The sequence below is a fragment of the Notolepis coatsorum genome, assembly GCF_963971535.1.
Source record: "Notolepis coatsorum genome assembly, chromosome: 9".
Taxonomy (NCBI): Eukaryota; Metazoa; Chordata; class Actinopteri; order Aulopiformes; family Paralepididae; genus Notolepis; species Notolepis coatsorum.
Window position 1 is genome coordinate 73,013,719 of NC_140173.1, and position 22,133 is coordinate 73,035,851.

At 41.9% G+C, this 22,133-nt stretch overlaps 1 protein-coding gene across 2 annotated transcripts in view; it reads right to left on the reverse strand.

Moving 5' to 3' along the window:
* ugp2b (UDP-glucose pyrophosphorylase 2b) overlaps positions 1–22,133 on the reverse strand; it is a 113,095-nt gene that overhangs the window by 20,026 nt on the left and 70,936 nt on the right. For both annotated transcript variants that reach the window (XM_084322249.1, XM_084322248.1), the window contains exons 4-5: positions 14,045–14,230; positions 4,397–4,530 (exon numbers count right to left, since the gene is read on the reverse strand). In XM_084322249.1, the coding sequence (XP_084178375.1) occupies positions 4,397–4,530; positions 14,045–14,230 (320 nt within the window). The remainder of the gene's footprint in view (positions 1–4,396; positions 4,531–14,044; positions 14,231–22,133) is intronic.

Genomic DNA, 22,133 nt, shown 5'->3' on the forward strand with positions numbered 1-22,133 from the left:
AGAGAGGGGTCAGGTGAGAGTGAGGTGCTGTGGAGTTCCTTGTGATCAGAGGATTAACTCAAAGCGACTGTTCTCAGAGAGATGCTCCAGAAGCTGAATGGTTCTGATCGGAGCTCACAGACATCAAAGGACTTAACGCAGGTTGACGTCGTCTCACGGCCAAAGGAGAAGAAGAAAAAAACGGCTAACGAAAATTGCCTACTGAGATACATTTTTATTATACGTTGAGACCTGTCATCGAACAATTGACCTATCTCAAACTCTGCCCTCTTTACTTGATCCTCCAATCACAACTGTTGCTTTCCACATAAGGTGGAGAGCAGAGTTAGGTATGGATCAATGGCTGTTTCTGTGCTATATAAGGGTCAACCTGGCTATCAAGTCATGATCAGTAATACACACCAACACACACCAAAGCTTCTAACAATGGATCCATCTTTTTGCATAGTAAGGCAAACTCTGTGTGCAGTGCCAGTGAAGCAATCGAACATTAACAATAGTGTTCTCATTGATAATTTAACAACTGTATTACGCCTTAGTATTTCCCTGATATGCAGATGACAATGCTGTGGATACCATGAGACGTGAGATCTAATTCCACCACAATGAATAGAGAGAGCACTTAGAAGGGATTTCCTGCTAATTCAATCTTGTTAATCATCACATACAGTGAGTGACATGATTTACTGTTTCTCATTCTCCTTCACCTCTCTCTTTGAGCGCTCGTATAATCTCTTTATCCGCATTTCATCTAATTTTCTCTGTTCTCCTCTCGTCCTTCCCTTCTCTGCTGTTCTTCCTCTGCTCCATCGCTTTTTTTCTCTTCTTTTTACGTGTAATACATGTCAGAAGACTGAGAACGAACAGCCGCTTCAGCAGAATGCTTCACAGGGAGCTTTGAGTCATCCTGAGCCTCTGGAAACCAAGAACTCAACACACTGCCTTGTCTGACAAGGATATGTTTCCTCTTGTTTGCCCTGACCATGAGATGCAGGATATAGGCTACCGGTATATTTAGCTAGAATTGCGTTTGAAGTAAACCAACTCAGGTGCATTATTTTCTTCATTGCTTCAGGCAAATACATTCAAGATTCAAGGTTTTTATTTGTCATAGTACAGGTTAACCGTCTGTAGTGTCTGTAGTAATTTGCTGACGACACAGTGGTGGTGGGCCTGATCTCTGCCAACGACGAGAGGGCCTACCTGGAAGAGGTCAAGGTCCTGGCGGGATGGTGCCAGGAAAACAGCCTCTCCCTGAACGTCAGCAAAACAAAGGAGATGATTGTGGACTTCAGGAGGTCGGGGGTCAAGGACTACAGCCCCCTCAGCATCGACGGGGCACCGGTTGAGAGAGTCAACAGCTTTAAGTACCTCGGAGCCTACATATCCGAGGACTTGACATGGACCACACACATTGACAGTGTTGTGAAGAAGGCACGACAACGCCTCTACTTCCTCAGGCGCCTAAGGAAGTTCCAAGTCAGTCAGAAGATCCTTAAGAACTTCTACTCATGTACAATAGAGAGCATCTTGACCGGCAACATCACCTCCTGGTTTGGGAATAGCACTGCACAAGACCGAAGCAGACTACAAAGAGTGACACGTTCAGCCGAACGCACAATTGGAGGGGGGCTCCCCACCCTCCAGAACATTTACAACAAGCGTTGCACGGGCAAGGCTAAGAGAATCATTAAAGACTCCAGTCACCCGAACAACTGCCTCTTTGAACTGCTGCGGTCAGGCAAGCGATACCGGAGTCTCAAGGCGAGCACAGAAAGACTCAGAAGAAGCTTCTATCCCCAGGCCATCAGGCTGCTAAACGAACAATGAATGAACACTACACAACAACAACCACCAAACGCACATAGCACACACATCCACACGCACACACTCACTTTAAACAAACACACTGTAGCACCCACTCCACACACTTTATAGCACACACCCACTTTAAACAAACACACTGTAGCACCCACTCCCCACACTTTATATTTATTGATGAAGGATTGCACTACAACTCGTACACCTTACTGTAAATTGTACCTAAAATTGTACCTCATCCCATTTCTGCTTTGCACTAGATAGTACTGTACATTAGTACACTGCATAGTATTGTATATTATATGGTAACTCAGAACATTGTACATATGTCTATACCGAACACTGTGACCTCATTTTTATTCTTCTAAATTACATGCTATATTATGTTATTTGATACTATCTTGTCTAGCACAGTCTCTGGAGCGTAACAGTAAGAAGCATTTTGTATGAAAGTATTCTGTACTTCTGTATGACAACTATTAAAGAACTTGAACTTGAACTAGTGTGGTAGTGAAAGGGTTAACCTTCTGTAGTGGTAGTGTTGTGTGGCAGTGAAAGTGTTAACCTTCTGTATTGTCGCACTGAAAGGTTAACCCTTTGGTAGTGTGGTAGTGCAAGGGTTAAAGTAGAAGAATAAGGCACGAGTGACAAGAGTCTGTGTTGCACGTTCAGTTCACAGTGTAGTGGTAGAAAGGATATAAAGTGTATATCCATATATTGTAAATATTGCAAATAAGGGTGGTGGAGGAGACAGTGGATGTGGGGGGAGGGGCTTGTTGAGGAAGCTGTTCACAAGCCAGTGGGTAGAAACTGTTTGTCATGATTCATGATAGAAGATACTAAAGTGACTCATCAGGCCACCGCCCATTGGCAGACCATGTGAAATAAACTTGAATCTAACTTTTTCCCCAAACCATCCCAGGGTTCCTACACTACAAAGTTCCGGTGACCATTCCATGGACAAATGTATTGAATAGGGCAAAATATAGTCCGATGGGCAATTAGAATGGTCGTAATACAGTCCACGGTCAAAAACACAAAAAAAGGGATTGTTCTTCCGGTCCAGGGTCAGTACACAAAGGGGTTTCTCAGCCAGTCTAGGGTCCAGTTCACAATGAACACCTTCTCGCCTTCACCTCTCCTCTCACTACCTCTCACCTCACAAATCTCTGTCAACAACAATCTCTCTCGCTCCGTACTTCTCTCCTGCCTCACCTCCTCTCAACAATACTCTATCTGTCCTAGTGTTTTATGTTATGTGTGTCTGGTGTGTGTGCGTGTGGGATGTGGGTGATCTAATGGTGTGTTCTCTCAGTCCTAATCAGCTGACTAATTGCTTCCACTCCTCCCGTGGCAGTAGTATCTCCCATCCTTCACATAGCCATGTGATATCTGCCACATTAGTCAGGAGATATGTTATTTGTAAATATGTATGTGGGTTGTTATTAGAAGATAACTATATTGGGCGCTCCAGTAGCACACCATGTACCGCGCTGCGTCGCGGATCGGCCGACCCGAGTTCGATTCCCGGACCCGCCGTTATTTGCCGAATGTCTTCGCCTGCTCTCTCTCCCGTTTCACCCTCACTGCATCTGTCGGTCATGTCTGACCAGGAAAAGCGATAAACGCTAAAAAATAAATCTTTAAAAAAAAGAAGATAACTATATCCACCAACAGCCAAACGTGGCATTTCCAGGCCTTAAAAAGACAATTTTCAAATTCCATGATTTTTCCAGGTCTTCCATGATCATTATAGGAACGCCGCCATCCACATTGTTAAAACAATAACCAACCGCACTCTCGAGTGTCAGCTTCCTGCTTTCTGACAGCTCATGCCAAACAATTCCAACTCCCCACAGTCCGACTCCAAACCCCTCTGTGTGCCATTCCCTCCACCACACATACGTCTGTTCTGAATAATTCAAAACAGAAAAAAAACAAGGGCCATTCATCTGACAAAACGAAGAGACCATAGTTTTAAATATTCATGGCCTGCTCCATAAGTTACGTTTCCTGTAGCGCAGCCTCTGTTCCTGTGAGCTACACTACAGACAGCGGGGGATGGTCCACTGATATTTGAACGATACAGAACACTATGAGAGTACGTTGGGTACAGTCAGTGGGGGGGGGGGGGGGGGGGGGGTCAAATATGCAGTGGTGGCTTTGTATCTGCCCCCCCCATGCATAGAGTCTAAATAAAGATATGAGAAGGACAGAGGAATTTCAGCGTTCTTCAAAACAGAAGCGTTCAGGGTCTGTGTTTAACCTCTACATTTAGGCTACGTACCTTTGGTCTCGTTTCGCTGTGGCATGTACAGAATTCTACTGAAAAGGCTCAAAGAAGGACTGTCCCAAGGTTTCTATGAATCACACTTGCGGTGTGTGTGTGTGTGTGTGTGTGTGTGTGTGTGTGTGTGTGTGTAGGTGTGTGTGTGTGTGTGTGTGTGTGTGTGTGTGTGTGTGTGTGTGTGTGTGTGTGTGTGTGTGTGTGTGTGTGTGTGTGTGTGTGTGTGCGTGCGTGCGTGCGTGCGTGTGTGTGTGTGTGCAGTACTGTGTCACTGTGTGGTGTTGTTACCTGCTCTGGTTGAAGGTGTGTATCTTGACGCGGTGGTGCGTGTATTTCTGCAGGATCTTCTTGGTGTCCTCGTCCGTGTTGAAGGAGTTCATGAGGACCAGGGGAACGTCTGTGTTGTACGTTTTGTTCAGGTGCTATGGGGGGGGGGGGGGTGAGAGAGAGAGAGAGAGAGAGAGAGAGAGAGAGAGAGAGAGAGAGAGAGAGAGAGAGAGAGAGAGAGAGAGAGAGAGAGAGAGAGACGGCTTAATACTAACACAACTAAACCCAAATTGGACCCCTGAAGAACCATATAACTTTGCCGTTGTGAGGTCGATCCAAATCACTTGGGAGTGTGAGCGTGATATGTCACAAGAAAGCACTCAACCTCTGCTTTAACTATGAATGTACACAACATTCTAACGTACTATCTTTAGATAATAAAGTTTGAAAACATTGTTCTTCTGAAGACCTAAAACGGTTCTTCATCTGAGGTGCTCAATTGACCTATCTCAAACTCTGCCCTCTCTTCTCGATCCTCCAGTCACAACTGTCGCTTTCCTCGGATAAACTAAGTTTGTAACCTCGTTCCCAGCTTTATCTCGAGAGATAAAACCTGGTAAAGCACTACGGCCGAAAGTGGGAATCGGGTAGGTAGAGTCCCGCCCCTGAAATCACAACAGGTGCTCGTGAAAATGCACTCCCCCCAGAAACAACCTCGTTATCGCCTCCCTCGAGATGTACGCGAGCGTCTGCTTGTTGTTTGTTTCCCTGGGGACTATAAACAGATCAGGGGGTGCCCGGAAACCGGAAAGCCTGTAGCTGGTATTTCTGTATTTCCGATTAACACTTTAGGAGGCATAGCTTTACCAGCCTACTACGTTTGGCAGAGTTGGCCATAGGTCAATTGCGTGGAATAATCATGTTATTGCCAGCGACGACGATCTTGTAGACTCGATTATTAAAAGTCACACACTTATTACACACAACTGTACGTGGTTGAGTCTATACACTTGTCTTCATTCCAACTGATAAAAAAAGTGCACATTTAAATCAAATACAACTACAGTTCCACTGTATGTGACTAAAGTAGGACGGCCCTAGAACATGCAAACAAACTATGGTTTTAAGACGGCCCCTAGGGTGTCGTAACAGTAGATAAATAATGCCCTCTCACTTTAAAGCATGTAAGAAGCAGGTAAACAGAAGACTAGGCTCCACTAAGCCCTTTTTAGTATGCCATTGATTGATTGATTGATTGATTGATTGATTGATTGATTGATTGATTGATTGATTGATTGATTGATTGATTGATTGATTGAAAATTGTATTAACAGATTGCAGAATGGGTACAATACAGTACAGCTCAATACACACAATTGTTAAGGGGATGTAGACCAGAGAAAGACTTTCGTCTTGTTTACATCAGGGTCCCCCATTTTCAATTCATCATAACATATATGACATACATGACATACAGATAGATAGTACTGCTACATCTTATATACATTTATGACATACCAGATTTACAAATACAGTACTGTTTTTGATACAAGAAGAGTCTAAAAAAGAGAGTATATACATTTGACGAAGAAACTGTACATTTGACGAAGAATATAAGCCATAACCATTAAAATAATTGCAACAACTAACACACCTCTTGGGTGGGTTTCCCATACATCTGAATTAACGTATAGCATGAGGCTATTTACAAAACCATCACAGGTCATGGTTTACAGCATGTTGACAGAGGGTGTGTGGAGAGGGTTTACTCACCACCAAGAGTAAAGATGGAGTTCAAGGACATTATGACACACACGTAAAGTAAGTAAACAAACTGCCATAGCAGTTAAGTTGTGTAATATGGCATTCATTGCGCCATCGAGGACTTCTCCAATGGTGGGGATCTATTTCGTATCAAGCTGTACACCTCAATCTGCTCTTGTGAAAGATGACATTGGCAACTTTTGACTTCCTAATTGGTAAATAACAGTATTATTTGCGAAATGACGAATCTTAGGTCCAAGGTTTGCAAATTAACCTGTAGCCCTATTTTCAGAAACTTCGCCTAAAGGTACATGCCTAAGTAAATGGAAGATTGCTCCACTTCTACAAGGTCAATTTGCATGTTCTTGGTATCTAGGAACATCTAGGGACCTGGGGGTATGTATTCCCAGTGTCAGAATTGTGTCTGTTACTAGGCTTGAGTAAATTGTAATGAAAAAAAGGAGAATATAAATGATGATATTATTTTGCATCTGTGCCGGTGAATAACACTATGTTACAATTGTGAGCAAACCGAGCTTGCTCACTGAGCTCATTCACCACCTTATTGAGATCAAGTGTACAAAAAATCTAAGCAAATAAATAAAGGGAAGATGATTAAACAGAAGGATTTGTAGATACAGTAATAAATGATAATCGATTTTAATTATAAATTCATATTTGACCTTGAACTTGACCTTGGCCTTATTATGGCCAAATCATACATCTATGGATAGGGGAAATGCTCCTCTTTCCAATGGCAGGGTTAAATATGCATTTAGTCATTTCCTCACGGTTTTACGATAAAAGAGATATAATTAGCATTTTTCCGATAAATTCTTATTTTCGGTCAATCTTACAAAACATCGGTAAAATGAAAATATACACTTTGACTGCTGTTTTGATAGGGTTATGGTCTTTACTCTTGGCCAATTTTTTTTTTAAATAAAATCATTACCTCTTAACATCCAAGGGCCCACATGTGGGCCCTCATGAGGACGATTCGCGACGCGCCACTTTGCTGACCTCTAGCGGCTCGGGTGTGCATTTCTTTTAATACAATATATAGATCGACAAAATCCGTTCAGCGGTTCTCGAGTTACATGCCGATATGTGAGGCGTGCGCCAAAGTACACATTACCACCCCCGGGGGCTCTAGCTCCGTCAATCATTTGGCGATCTCGAAAAAATTTGGACAGGGTTGTAATGAGTGTGGCTTTCCAATGATACCCCATGATATGATAATTGGGGATCTAATACGGTCTCTATTGATCGATTTATGATAAAGAAAAGCAATAGGGGGACCTACAGGCTTAACTTAAAGGGGAACACGGCCATTTTCTGAAAATGTATTTTGTTTAGGAGGTACTACAACATGTTTGAAAAAAGGTCACACTGTACTCATGCCTGCATATTCATGGTGAAATTAAAACTTAAAATGCATATTCAAAAAATACAAAAAGCAAAAAAAAAAAAAAAAAAAAAATACATATTCAATAACAGAGTACCATTTTCTGGAGGATGAAAAGCGTGTAACCTAGGGCAGGTACTGTATATCTCATATATACATATATATATATGAGTTTGTTTTCCAGTATCCATTGGTTTTGTGAGTTTACCAGGCCTCGTTTTACTGCACTTTTGTGGCTTGATACATGTCGCAGTTACTCTCAGTTACTCACAATTTCCTGACTCAAAATGACTATGACCTTGTCTCCCCACAAGGTTTAGAATATACGGGAAAAATACTTGTTTAATTGGTTCAAGAGATATCTTAGTACTCGGCACAGACCCTTAAATTCACCCTATTCCGCTTTGCACACAGACCTCACACAATGCTGCAGCCGGGGAAAGCAGTAAACCCTCCGCAGCCAGGTGGCGCCATCACAGTTAAACCACCCCTCATCCAACCCTCACGAGTGTCCTAGGAACGCCAAGAGAGTATACACAGGGTCTATGGAACGGGGTCCAGAGTAGAGGGCTGGGGGACTGAGGGGCTCCTCTCACATAGAGAAGATGTGGTTGATGGTGTGAGGGGGGGGGTGTCTTCAGTGTACTCAATCCACTTTCCCCGACTCTAAATAGGCTGATTCAGTCTGGAGGTAAAATAGGCTGATTCAGTCTGGAGGTAATCCGACCAGACCTGTGTGGAAAATGGACGCCCTGCAGCCTCTGGACAGAGGACACTGTGTTTGTGTGTGTGTGTGTGTGGGGGGGGGGGGGGGGGGGCATCCCGTGAGGCCGTTATGAAACAGACAGATACAATTGCAATGATGCACCCCCCCCCCCCCCCCCCCCCCCCACACACACACACACCAACACACATTCCACAAACATTAGCCAAACAACCGTAGGCAAACTCCTTCTCTATGCATGCACGCGCTGTGCACACAACCTCAGCTCCAGCCCCCAACACACTGCTCCCTCTGTTTCCGTGCCAGGACCCAGAGACCTGCCCATATACACCAACAGATCCCCTTTCTCTCCCATTGCCTCCAGATACCACACAGGCCCTTTGAAAAGACTCATACTCAAACACACACACATCTCTCTCTCTCTCTCTCTCTCTCTCTCTCTCTCTCCTCTCTCTCTCTCTCTCTCTCTCTCTCTCTCTCACTCTCTCTCTCTCTCTCTCCCTCTCCCTCTCCCTCTTTCTTCAGATATGAAAGTGGAGTAATGTATGCAGTCAGTGGGTCAGTATAGCAGCAGTGAAAGACATGTGCTTCTAATTTCAGTTCAGGAACATGAGAGGTGACATGATCCCCCCCCCCCCCCCCCCCCCCCCCCTCCTGTTTGTCCTCTTTAAAACCTCCCCAATAACCCATTTTTCCATACCAGTGTTTCCCCTACATGGATGTATCTCCGGTGGCCCGCCACAATATCAGATAGGGACCACCTGCAAATAGATTTCCCCAAACGGGACAAAATAATGTGTTAACAACGGTGCTCCTTGTGGGGTATAATGTAACCGTGGTCATTTCCACTGCTGACTCCAATGTGTCCCGAGCAGGATATCCCGGGTGGGCCGGCCGCCACCGTGTGTACAGTGTAACCTGGGAAGCACTGCTTGCAGCACGCCACGACTAAAATCCGGGGGTGTGTCAGTGTCTCTGCGCTTCCCTTCACACTTTTGTATGAGATCATGCAACTCCGCGAAGCTCGTAAAATGAGAGAAGGATGAGGCAACGCCCCAGTTATTAAACACCACTAGCCCAGAGCAAATGTTACAGAGGGGGAAACATTTCTGGTACTTTCTACCTCATTGCCTTGAGACACCATGTCACTTCCAAGCAGATCAGTTTGTTTATTCCATCGGTCAGACCTCCACACGACCCCACCTATCCACTGGCCATCCCGCCCATGATGACATCACAGCAACTGGTCAGTTGGGTTGCTTCATAAACCCCCCCCTCCCTCCCTCGTGCACTTAGGCAATTATATTTTACCGTAAACGTTACTCCAATGGCCAACTTAAATACCAGGGAGATGCTGTGTGAGAGAGTATGAGCTGTTCCTAAGACAACATCAACAGTGTTCCTTCAACATAAACAGTGTTCCTAAGACAACATCAACAGTGGTTCCTAAGACAACATCAACAGTGTTCCTAAGACAACACCAACAGTGTTCCTAAGACAGCATCAACAGTGTTCCTAAGACAACACCAACAGTGTTCCTAAGACAGCATCAACAGTGTTTCCTAAGACAACATCAACAGTGTTCCTAAGACAACATCAACAGTGTTCCTAAGACAACATCAACAGTGTTCCTAAGACAACACCAACAGTGTTCCTAAGACAACTAAGACAACACCAACAGTGTTCCTAAGACAACATCAACAGTGTTCCTAAGACAACACCAACAGTGTTCCTAAGACAGCATCAACAGTGTTCCTAAGACAACATCAACAGTGTTCCTAAGACAACATCAACAGTGTTCCTAAGACAACATCAACAGTGTCCTAAGACAACACCAACAGTGTTCCTAAGACAACCATCAACAGTGTTCCTAAGACAACTAAAACAACATCAACAGTGTTCCTAAGACAACACCAACAGTGTTCCTAAGACAACATCAACAGTGTTCCTAAGACAACACCAACAGTGTTCCTAAGACAACATCAACAGTGTTCCTAAGACAACATCAACAGTGTTCCTAAGACAACTAAAACAACATCAACAGTGTTCCTAAGACAACACCAACAGTGTTCCTAAGACAACATCAACAGTGTTCTTAAAACAACACCAACAGTGTTCCTAAAACAACACCAACAGTGTTCTTAAAACAACATCAACAGTGTTCCTAAGACAACACCAACAGTGTTCCTAAAACAACATCAACAGTGTTCCTAAGACAACACCAACAGTGTTCCTAAAACAACATCAACAGTGTTCCTAAAACAACATCAACAGTGTTCCTAGGACAACATCAACAGTGTTCCTAAAACAACATCAACAGTATTCCTAAGACAACTAAAACAACATCAACAGTGTTCCTAAGACAACTAAAACAACATCAACAGTGTTCCTAAAACAACACCAACAGTGTTCCTAAGACAACACCAACAGTGTTCCTAAGACAACACCAACAGTGTTCCTAAGACAACATCAACAGTGTTCCTAAGACAACATCAACAGTGTTCCTAAGACAACACCAACAGTGTTCCTAAGACAACATCAACAGTGTTCTTAAAACAACATCAACAGTGTTCTTAAGACAACATCAACAGTGTTCTTAAAACAACATCAACAGTGTTCCTAAGACAACATCAACAGTGTTCCTAAGACAACACCAACAGTGTTCCTAAGACAACATCAACAGTGTTCTTAACACAACATCAACAGTGTTCCTAAGACAACACCAACAGTGTTCCTAAGACAACACCAACAGTGTTCCTAAGACAAAATCAACAGTGTTCCTAAGACAACACCAACAGTGTTCCTAAAACAACATCAACAGTGTTCCTAAGACAACATAAACAGTGTTCCTAAGACAACATCAACAGTGTTCCTAAGACAACACCAACAGTGTTCCTAAGACAACATCAACAGTGTTCTTAAAACAACACCAACAGTGTTCCTAAAACAACACCAACAGTGTTCCTAAGACAACATCAACAGTGTTCCTAAAACAACACCAACAGTGTTCCTAAGACAACATCAACAGTGTTCCTAAGACAACATCAACAGTGTTCCTAAGACAACATCAACAGTGTTCCTAAAACAACACCAACAGTGTTCTTAAGACAACATCAACAGTGTTCCTAAAACAACACCAACAGTGTTCTTAAGACAACACCAACAGTGTTCATAAGACAACACCAACAGTGTTCCTAAAACAACATCAACAGTGTTCCTAAGACAACATCAACAGTGTTCCTAAAACAACATCAACAGTGTTCCTAAGACAACATCAACAGTGTTCCTAAGACAACATCAACAGTGTTCCTAAAACAACATCAACAGTGTTCCTAAGACAACATCAACAGTGTTCCTAAGACAACATCAACAGTGTTCTTAAAACAACACCAACAGTGTTCTTAAAACAACATCAACAGTGTTCTTAACACTTTAAGTGCCGAAAACGTGTTTAGGCGTCTTTCCTAGCCATGCTAAAGTTGCCGAGGACGCCCTAACTCGTCTTTAATATCAATATTTCAAAAATCTGTGATCGGAATCATATTTCCCCTCTGCAGCCTTCACACACAGTTCTGAGCTCCTCTCAATCCTCTAGCGGTTCAAGAGCGCCATCTGGTGGCCGATCGGCAGAAGCGCCAAACAGGAAGTCATGTGGATGAAGTGGTGATCACCCATATTACTTCCGGGCACTCGCTATAGTTCCCGGGACTCGAGCTCAACACAATACATAGCGATCCGTTGCCAATAACTCGATAAACAACATGATTTGGACGTATATACTATTATACAACCTGGAAATGGACCGGGTATTTCGACATCCCATAATGGAAAACTGTCTACCCCACGCTGATCGCCCAACGGCCCGCGGAGACTGGGGTGAGTTTTAGCGTGTAGTATTACCGTGTTCGACACTAACTGCTATGATGAACATTTGACCCACATTAGATGAATGGTATAACGTTGCCCACGGAATTATAAACGACCCCCCGCCCATCCGGTCATCATCAGATGATACGTAGAAACTTCTAGAAGCACGTCCATTTGAAATTTTTCATCTGGCACCGATCGCTACCAAACTGTATTTGATCATCAATATAATGCATTTGGGGCTATAAATCACGTTCTGGAGAAAGCTGCAGAAAGAGATGAAAACAGACTTATACTTTAGATCATATTTTAGTATGAATATGTGAATGAAAAAGTTTAACGTTCATACACCCTGAACAATACATATAGGACATTGAATGGGCCCTAATAATGGCAATCTAGCAATAGAATTTAAAAAGTTATAGCCCTGCAAAGAAGGGGAACTTCTCCATAGACAAATAGAGCTGGCAACGGATGGTATATCATGAATTTAACCTTAGGCAATCAAAGTGTTAAGACAACACCAACAGTGTTCCTAAGACAACATCAACAGTGTTCCTAAAACAACATCAACAGTGTTCCTAAGACAACATCAACAGTGTTCCTAAGACAACACCAACAGTGTTCCTAAGACAACATCAACAGTGTTCCTAAGACAACACCAACAGTGTTCCTAAGACAACATCAACAGTGTTCCTAAGACAACACCAACAGTGTTCCTAAGACAAGACCAACAGTGTTCCTAAAACAACATCAACAGTGTTCCTAAGACAACATCAACAGTGTTCTTAAAACAACATCAACAGTGTTCCTAAGACAACATCAACAGTGTTCCTAAAACAACATCAACAGTGTTCCTAAGACAACACCAACAGTGTTCTTAAAACAACATCAACATTGTTCCTAAGACAACATCAACAGTGTTCCTAAGACAACTAAAACAAAATCAACAGTGTTCCTAAGACAACATCAACAGTGTTCCTAAGACAACATTAACTCAATGGACGCCAACCACGTTTATATACGTTATTAGATCGTTTTTCCTTTTTTTCCGATTTTAATATCCTATTCAATGTCAGGGACCCGTATGTTGCCGGTAGAAGGCATACTGCGACACTGGCCAGATCCTCCCAGGCGGTGTTATCGAGCACCCTTTTAAACATTGTATCTTGGCCTGTGGGTCGATCTAATGGGTCCGGGTAGTTTTTTTTCTTTTGCTCAAGCTCAGCGTTATAACGGTCAGATTGAGAAGAATCAACTACTCCCGATGCATGATGTGTGGTGGATTATGTTGGCAACACGATGGACATCAATACATGGAATGGCAATCAGATAATTGGAATATTCTTTTTGGGGTACATCCTAGTCAAGGTAAGGGCTATATGATATCAATCTTGCGTTGATCCAAGCATGTCTTCCCGCTCCCGGTGACATTTGTCACATGTCTTCCTCGCCTATTCTCCCGTTCATCCTCTCATCTGTCGGTCATGTCTGACCAGGAATAAAGCAATAAATACAAAACATTTAATAAAAAAATTAATAATAGCGGGTCCAGGCAAGAAACTGCAAATTTGTTTGTGTAATACACGCATAAGGCTATTGCTCAGCATTTCGGGAATTACCCCAGACCAATCTAAAACCATACTCATATTCACCACGGTATAAAACGGGAATGTATGGATGAAAAAATGATTTCTTTTTCACATATTGAACGATAGATACTCAATGTCAAATGGGCCATAGTATTGTATCCATAGCTATAATATAGAATATACTTATATAGTTATATCAGTTCCTCTTACATACTGCACAGTGAGTGCAGGGGGAGATGTCACTATTGACCTTTAATGTCACTACTAAGTCTGGTCCATAGCCTGTACTGTATGTCATACGGTATGTCAGCTACCTCTATCTGCTGCACGGTGAGGTCCAGGAAAGTGTTCTCATTGCGGACGCTGATCAGGCTCTTGGGGCCCTTGCAGCCCATGCTGGTGCCCAGGCCTCCATTCAGCTTCACCACCACCAGTTTGTTCAGACAGTCGGCCACACCGTCCGGCATGCCCCGCGCTTCAATCTTATCATAGGGTTGGATCTACAGAGGACAAAGGGAGAGAGGGAGAGAGAGAGTGAGAGAGAGAGAGAGAGAGAGAGAGAGAGAGAGAGAGAGAGAGAGAGAGAGAGAGAGAGAGAGAGAGAGAGAGAGAGAGAGAGAGAGAGAGAGAGGACAGAGAAAATACATTAATTATGTTGACTAAACACACACACACAACACAGTTGGTTTAAACTGTAGCCCTCTGCAAATCTTGGCTGAGCGGCAAAACGTTGCTGATGTCCGAGAGAGAGAGAGAGAGAGAGAGAGAGAGAGAGAGAGAGAGAGAGAGAGAGAGAGAGAGAGAGAGAGAGAGAGAGAGAGAGGGAGAGAGAGAAGATGGAGGAGCTGAGTGGCCGAGGCCACTTTAATGGGTCAATATTACAGCACTCACATCAGCACATTCAGACAGTATATTGACTGCCTCCACGCTGAGGGCAGAACGCAGGAAGAACAAGAGAGAGAGAAAGAGAGAGAGAGAGCACACTCTATCTATGTTAATATCATTCACCACTCATTCAATCATCCAGTCTCTCCAGATAACACAACGCTATTAAGCAGGTGAGGAAGAATAAATTAATAAAAGAGAGAAAAGGAAAAAAAGCATGAGGAACCAGTGAGATGGTCGTCAGCTAACGTCCTAATCTAACATAAAATTAATATTTTTTTAAATTTTTTTTTTTTAAATAGCAGAGATGGTGGTCTCTGACAAGAACAAGTTACAGGTTGAAAAAACCCTCAGCTCGGAACTAGGCAGAATCTGCACCTGGCTCGCTGACAACAAACTATCATCACACCTGGGTAAAACAGAGTCCATTCTCTTCGGTTCAAATAACAAACTCAGTAAGGCCGACGGCTTCTCAGTTACAGTGGGTGACAATATTGTCACAAGGAAAGATGAAATTACATACCAGGGCCCTCATTTATCAAATTTTCTTAGAAAGTATTCTTTTTTTTTTTTAATTTTTTTTATTATTGCAAAACAAAACTTATTAAAAGTCAGTACTCAACACACAATGTATAATGAAACTTTCAGTAAAGGTGGTTAAAATATATGCAAGTACAGAAACAGGATAAAACAAAAATAGTCAATAATAACATTTTAACCGTATACCGTGTATATCCAGCGAAGTTACAATTATATAAATGTTAGTATATAATATACCCCGAATACCTATTTTCTAAAACCCTACACACATATGCTCCAGCTCAAATCCCCCCCTCCCGGACCCCCTCTTGGATAGTACCTCCATTATCCCTCACTCCTAACCAGACATCACCATTATAGGCTAGCTTTTATTCTCTCCACCACTTCTAACCACATTAACATTTTGGATTCATTGAGCCCTAGAATTCTTGCTGTTGATATTTCTTGATATATCACATCAAGATATGTAAGAAACCACACTTTCCGGCACATTTTTTCCGGTTGAAACCAACGTGATGCAATCAGTTTTTTAGCTACTGTGATACCCGATAAAACCAATCTTTTTAGTTGTGGGTTCACTGCAAACTCAAAAACATCATTCAATAGCAATACCGCGGGGTGTACAGGTATATTCCAAAATACGAGTATTGATAATTGTTGGGACACATCTTCCCAGAATGCCTTAACTGGTGGGCAGTCCCAATACATGTGCATAAATGTTCCTTCGTCCCCATTTGTACATTGGGAGCATTTGGAGTTTTGTATAAGCCCCATTTTGCACAGCCTTATAGGAGTCAAGTATGTCCTGTGAATATAGTTCAGATTGATTTGTTGATGATCCGGGTTCCTTGATGTAAGTCGGACATTTGCCCAGGCTCCTTGCCAATCAAAGTCATTTTCCAGGTCTGGTATATCCCTCCTCCAGACATTGTCTAGTTGAAGGGTTTCGTACGAGGACGTTAGTAATTGTGAATAAAAACCTGATACAAAACCTCCCAATGTATTTCTGTCATAGAAAAATTTGTGGTATCTGTGGTGTTCAATTGGTATGTGTAATGGAACACCGTGAGATCTCATACAAAGTTTTAACTGTATGTAAAAAAGCCATGTGGACTCGGTGAGGTTAAACTTTATGCATATTTCGACATAACTACAGAGGCCCTTGTTATTAAAAATATCCCCTAATGAGTGTATGCCTCTTTCTTCCCATACAGGGAATCTTATAGGTCGTTTTCCCATTAAGAGAGCATTGTTATTGAATATGGGAGTGTGATTATGCCATACTTGATTGTTAGGAAATTTCCTTTGAGTTTCCCGCCATGTCCTGATTGCATGGGTTATTATTGGGCCAAATTCTCGCTCACAATGCTTGATTGAAAGTTTAGTGTATGCTATGTCTTTCAATCTCTGTGGGGCTACTATGTTTTCTTCTAATTTTCTCCAAGATACCAAAGCCTCGGGGTCAAACCATATCTTCTTCAATGGTCTTAATGTGAAGGCATTAAAATATTGTAAAAAATCTGGGACTGCCATGCCACCGTCTGCTTTACTTCTCTGTGCGGTGGATCTTTTTATGCGAGGTGGTTTGTTATTCCAAATAAATTTGTATGTGGAGGTTTGTAATCTTTTCCAGTAGCCCTCTGGAGGAGGTAACGGAAGCATTGAGCTGAAGAAATTGATTCTTGGTAATACATCCATCTTAACTATTGATACCCTTGCCTGTACTGAGTTTTTAAGTTTTGCCCACCTGTCCAGGTCGTCCTTGATTTTGTTCTGTATTTTTGTGTAATTGTGCTTCACCGTTTGTCTTATGGTGGGGAATATTTCCACTCCCAAGCATCTGAAATGTTTTACCATCGGTATCGCACCTGGGAGGGTTATATCTTTTTTTGCAGGGGTGTTAAGTGGAAGGAAAGCCGACTTCGGCCAATTTATCTTAAATCCCGATAAATCACCAAAGTTCTCAATCAACTTGAGCAGATGAGGCAATGTGGTGTTGGGGTTTTGCATGAACAATATTACGTCGTCCGCATATAAACGAATTTTTTGTTGTGTGCCCTTGATTACGATTGGTTCTATGGATTGGGATTGTCTTATATATTGTGCTAAAGGCTCTAATGATAAATTGAATAGTCCGGGACTAAGAGGGCAACCCTGTCTGGCAGAGCGTGATACCGGAAAGATTTTGGAGATGATTGTGCCTGTTGTAATCATGGCCGATGGGTCCTTGTATAGTACTTTAATCATATCAATGAAACCTTTTCCTAACCCCATCCTTTCCAATACTGCCCATAGAAACGACCATTCCAACCTGTCAAATGCTTTCATAGCATCCAGGGATAGTATCGCCTTAGGTGTGATGTCCTCTTTGTCTGTATCTAGTACGTGCAGTATTCGCCTTATGTTATCATTGATCAGGCGGCCTTTTATGAAGCCTGTTTGGTCCGTATGAACTAAAGACGTCATATGCTTTTGCAATCTGATGGCTAATATCTTAGAGTACAGTTTGACATCGGTTCCGAGGAGGCTTAAAGGACGGTAACTACCGCATTCAGTGGGGTCTTTGTCTTTTTTGTGAAGAACTGAAATGAGTGCGGTATTTTGGTGTTCGATGAAGCTTCCCTCTTTGACTGAGTATAAGATCATATTTAGTAATAAGGGTCCAAATATGTCCCAGCAAGAAATGTACATTTCTGATGGGATACCGTCAATTCCCGGAGCTTTGCCGTTTTTCATTCCGGATATGGCCTTCTTGAGTTCTTCTAATGTGATCGGTACTTCTAACTGTTTAGCGTCTTCATCTGTAAGTTTAGGGAGAGTAATTTGATTAAGATATGTGTCTAATTTGTCTTGATCAAAGGTCGTTTCTGAGTTATATAAATCGGAGTAGAATTCTTTGAATGTATCGTTTATTATTTTGGGTTCTGTTACTAGAGCTTGTTGTTTCCTAATGGCAGTTATATCTGCAAATTTTGCATTAATTCTTAGTCGCATGGCTAATAGGTGACTAGGTTTAGAACCTTGGAAGTACTGCTGTTGTCTAGTGCTGCGTATTTGCAATTCCGATTTTTGTCTGTACATTGCTTTGATCTCGGTCTTTAGAATGTTAACTTGGTTATCTAGTCTAGTAGAGTTGTTGTATTTTAAAGAATTAAAAAGCGTTGAGTAAAGCGTTTCCATTTCAGACAGTTTTGTGTTTTGATTTTTGCGCAATATGGAGGTAAATCTATCCGAGAAATCCTTGATCATACTCTTTACCGACATCCATAATATTCTGGGATCTTGCACCGAGTTAGCATTAACTTGTAGGAATACTGTGAGAGCTTCTTTAATTTGTGTAATGAATTCCTTGTTGTTAAGCAGCATCGAATTAAAACGCCATCTTGGGGCCCGGGTAGATAATGTACCAAATGTTGCTTTCAGGATTAAGTAGCAGTGATCTGATAGCGCATTGGGTGTCATTTCCACTTCGTATTTATCAAATATTCTCGGGGATGCAAAGACGTAATCAATTCTGGATAGTGTGTTGTGTCTCGCCGAACGACAGGAGTACTTGCGGGTCATGGGGTTAAGTGAACGCCATAAATCAGTTACTCCTGTTGATTTCGACCAATCTTTTAATGCTTTAGATGAATTCTTTTGTTCGCTGGAGAAGGAAAGGTAAGTTTTGTCCATCCTTGGGTTCCAAATGGCATTAAAATCCGCACCTATTATGTATGAGTACTCGGGATGGTTTAACATTTCTCCTGTTAGTGAAGTGAAGAAACCCACTTCGTACAAATTCGGGGCATATACCGCTGCCAATGCAATTTTCCTGTTATTGTGTATAATCCTAGCTATAGTTATGCGCCCCTCAGCATCCGACCATACCCCTTTCAATTCGATATTTAATTTGCGTCTGACGACTATGGCTACCCCTCTAGTTCTCGTAGCAAAAGAAGAGTGACCAATATTATGGTATATGTTATCCGCTAACGTATTTATGTCTCCCTCTAAAATGTGCGTTTCGCTTAATAGTGCCACGTCCACATGTTCTTTTTTCATCAGTGTAAGCACGCTTTTGCGCTTGTGTTGTTTGTTTATCCCACCGGTGTTCCATACCATTATATTCAAACTAGCCATAGTCTATGCATGTTTTCGTGTAGTTTTTGGTAATGTTTCTGGAGTATGAAGCTACAATAGATGCACATCCAATTAATGAGGTCCCGTTGAGAGCTGAGCTTAAAAACATATATATATACAAATAAAAATCCCCTATTTTCCCCTCTCCCAGAAAGTCGAACATGCCTGTGTTCCAAGAACACATCCTCCGCGATTGACTTTCTCCCATGGTCCACCGGATTGCCCAACCTGAGCATTGTAATCCTAATTTTCCTATGCTCATTGCCATAGGATCTAACATTTCCATTCTATTGCAATAGAATGTCGCTTTTGGTCTTGCACCTTCCCTTACTGTAATGAAGTATTGTGATAAATAACCTAAAGATAAAAATAAAAAATAAAATAAAAAGAGAATAAACCTTTATCGACATATTCCTTTGAACCCTCCACCAACGTGTGAGGGAAAAAAAAAAGGAAAAGATTGTAGATCAGTATTGACACTTAATGTGAAGAACATTGGAAAAGAATAATGTAAGTTACAATATATTTAAAAAATATATAGTAATATTGACACCTTAATGTGAAGAACATTGGAAAAGAACAATGTAAGTTAAATTATATTTAAAAAATATAGGGTGATGAGAAGAAAAAATTTAATAAAATAAAAATCAATGGAAAGATATAGATAAGGAATAAGAGATAAATAATTATCAACGTGGAGAAGCCACTAGAACCGATTTAACTGATTAGATAAGATAGAAAAGCAGCGCCTTTTAGCGCTTCAATGTGCCTTTAATGGAGTGATTACTTAAATTGTTAGAATAACCTTGCTGTGCCCATACGTTTATGTGTGGATAATTTTAAAGTATTATTAAGGGCTGATTGCACTTCATTTAATTTATATATGCTATGTGTATGCACACCGAATGTTATTGTTAGAGTTGTATGCTTCGTTGTCATGGTGCCTTATATTCTAGAAGGTTGTAGAATATACTAGTGCCTAGACTATTTTACTTCGTTGTCATGGTGCCTTATATTCTAGAAGGTTGTAGAATATACTAGTGCCTAGACTATTTTACATTCCAGAATGATCTAAGAGACCCAGGGCATTTGAGCGATAAACCCAGAATATTCCAGATAGATCTTTTTGCATTGATATTTATTTGTCCCCTCAGAGACCAGAGACTGAAATTATAATGTATTATGAATCGTATTATACACAGTAAACATTGTTATAGACGACTTGCATATCGTTTGCTACTTTGATGAACACAGCAATGTTATTCCAACACTGGTGGAATGACCTCATTGATGAACACAATAAAGTCATTCCTACACTGGTATATATTTAGAGAGAGGCTTAACTGATTCCGGCATTTCCGTCATGCTTTGGGTTATTTGCTGCATTTTGAATCAGGAAATCCTCAGCATCAAAGGGTGTAAATGGACCTGACCTGCGGCCGTTATTGTCCAAGAATGATAACAGCGCCGGATATGCTAGCCTTGGCTTGTGGCCGGCTGTGTACAGCTTTTGCATCACAACTTTGTATGGTTGACGTCGGATGATGGCCTCTCTGCTCAAATCTTCGTAGATAAATATTGGTTTATCACCATACTTCAGCTTCCCACGTTGGTTGCGAGCATATTTGATGATTTCATCCCTTGTTGTAGTTTTCCGCAGAGTGACAATGATGACTCTCGGCCCGTTGATATTTTGCCCCTGGGAACCAATTCTGTAAACTTGTTCCACTTCTGGCACTTTGTTTGGATCGGAGTTATTCAAAATCGTTGATAACTCGTTTGGAAAGTTGATGTCATCGCAGTTCACTGATTCATCAAGCCCCACAATGCGGATGTTATTCCGCCTGTGGTAACGATGGGTTTCTAGTTGCCTCTCCATCACTTCGTTTTTAAGCAATTTTATTTCCCTCCGGTATTCATCTTTAACTTTTTCCATCTCTTCTCCCATCACTGTCATGATACCTTCGTTCGCCTTGACTGCTTTTGTGTTTTCTGTCACCGAAATCTCCACTGTCGTGATTCGCTCTGACTGTGCATCGAACGCTTTCTTGACTTCTTCTAATTTCTCATCGATGTGATCGAATTTAGCCTCGATGCGATCGAATTTAGCCTCGACGTTTGCCTCGAGCGCCTTGATGTGTGTAATCTGCAGGTTAGACTGTTCTACCATCTGTTCTTTCATCAGGTTAGACTGTTCTACCATCTGTTCTTTCATCAGGTTAGACTGTTCTACCATCTGTTCTTTCATCTGGTTAGACTGTTCTAACTGTTCTTTCATCATGTTAGACTGTTCTACCATCAGGTTAGACAATGTGTTGAAATCGGGTGGATTTCTGCTTACTTCAGTTGACGGCAAATGGTAGATAGATGCAGTGACGTTGGAATCCATAAATCTGGCTGCTCTCCCTCTCACGGAGCTTGAATCTGTACCTTCTTTTATGTTGGTCTCTATTGACTCTCTTTCGGGGACCGTAATCGATGATCCCGGTACGTTGTCCTCTTCCTTCTCCTCCTCGGAGCTTGTCGCCGTCGGCTCAGAACCAGCGACGGTTCGGACGCGTCTATCTCGTTTTTTTACGTCCTGCGCCGTTGAAGTTGCCGTAGTTATTTTCTCTGCCTTCTTTCCACCTTTAACCATATTGTCTTTTGATATGGTTAGTAGAGGGTCTTAACAATACATACGATGTGGTCTATTCTCTTTCTTTACTGTCCAAATAATGTTTTTAAACGAAATTAGCGTTAGTGGGAGCGGAGCAATTGCAAAATGCGTGTGCTACATGTTGTAGCGTAACCGTTCGTAAGCACAGAATTTAGAATGTGTGCACGCACAAAAAAAACGGGATTTATCACACGTGC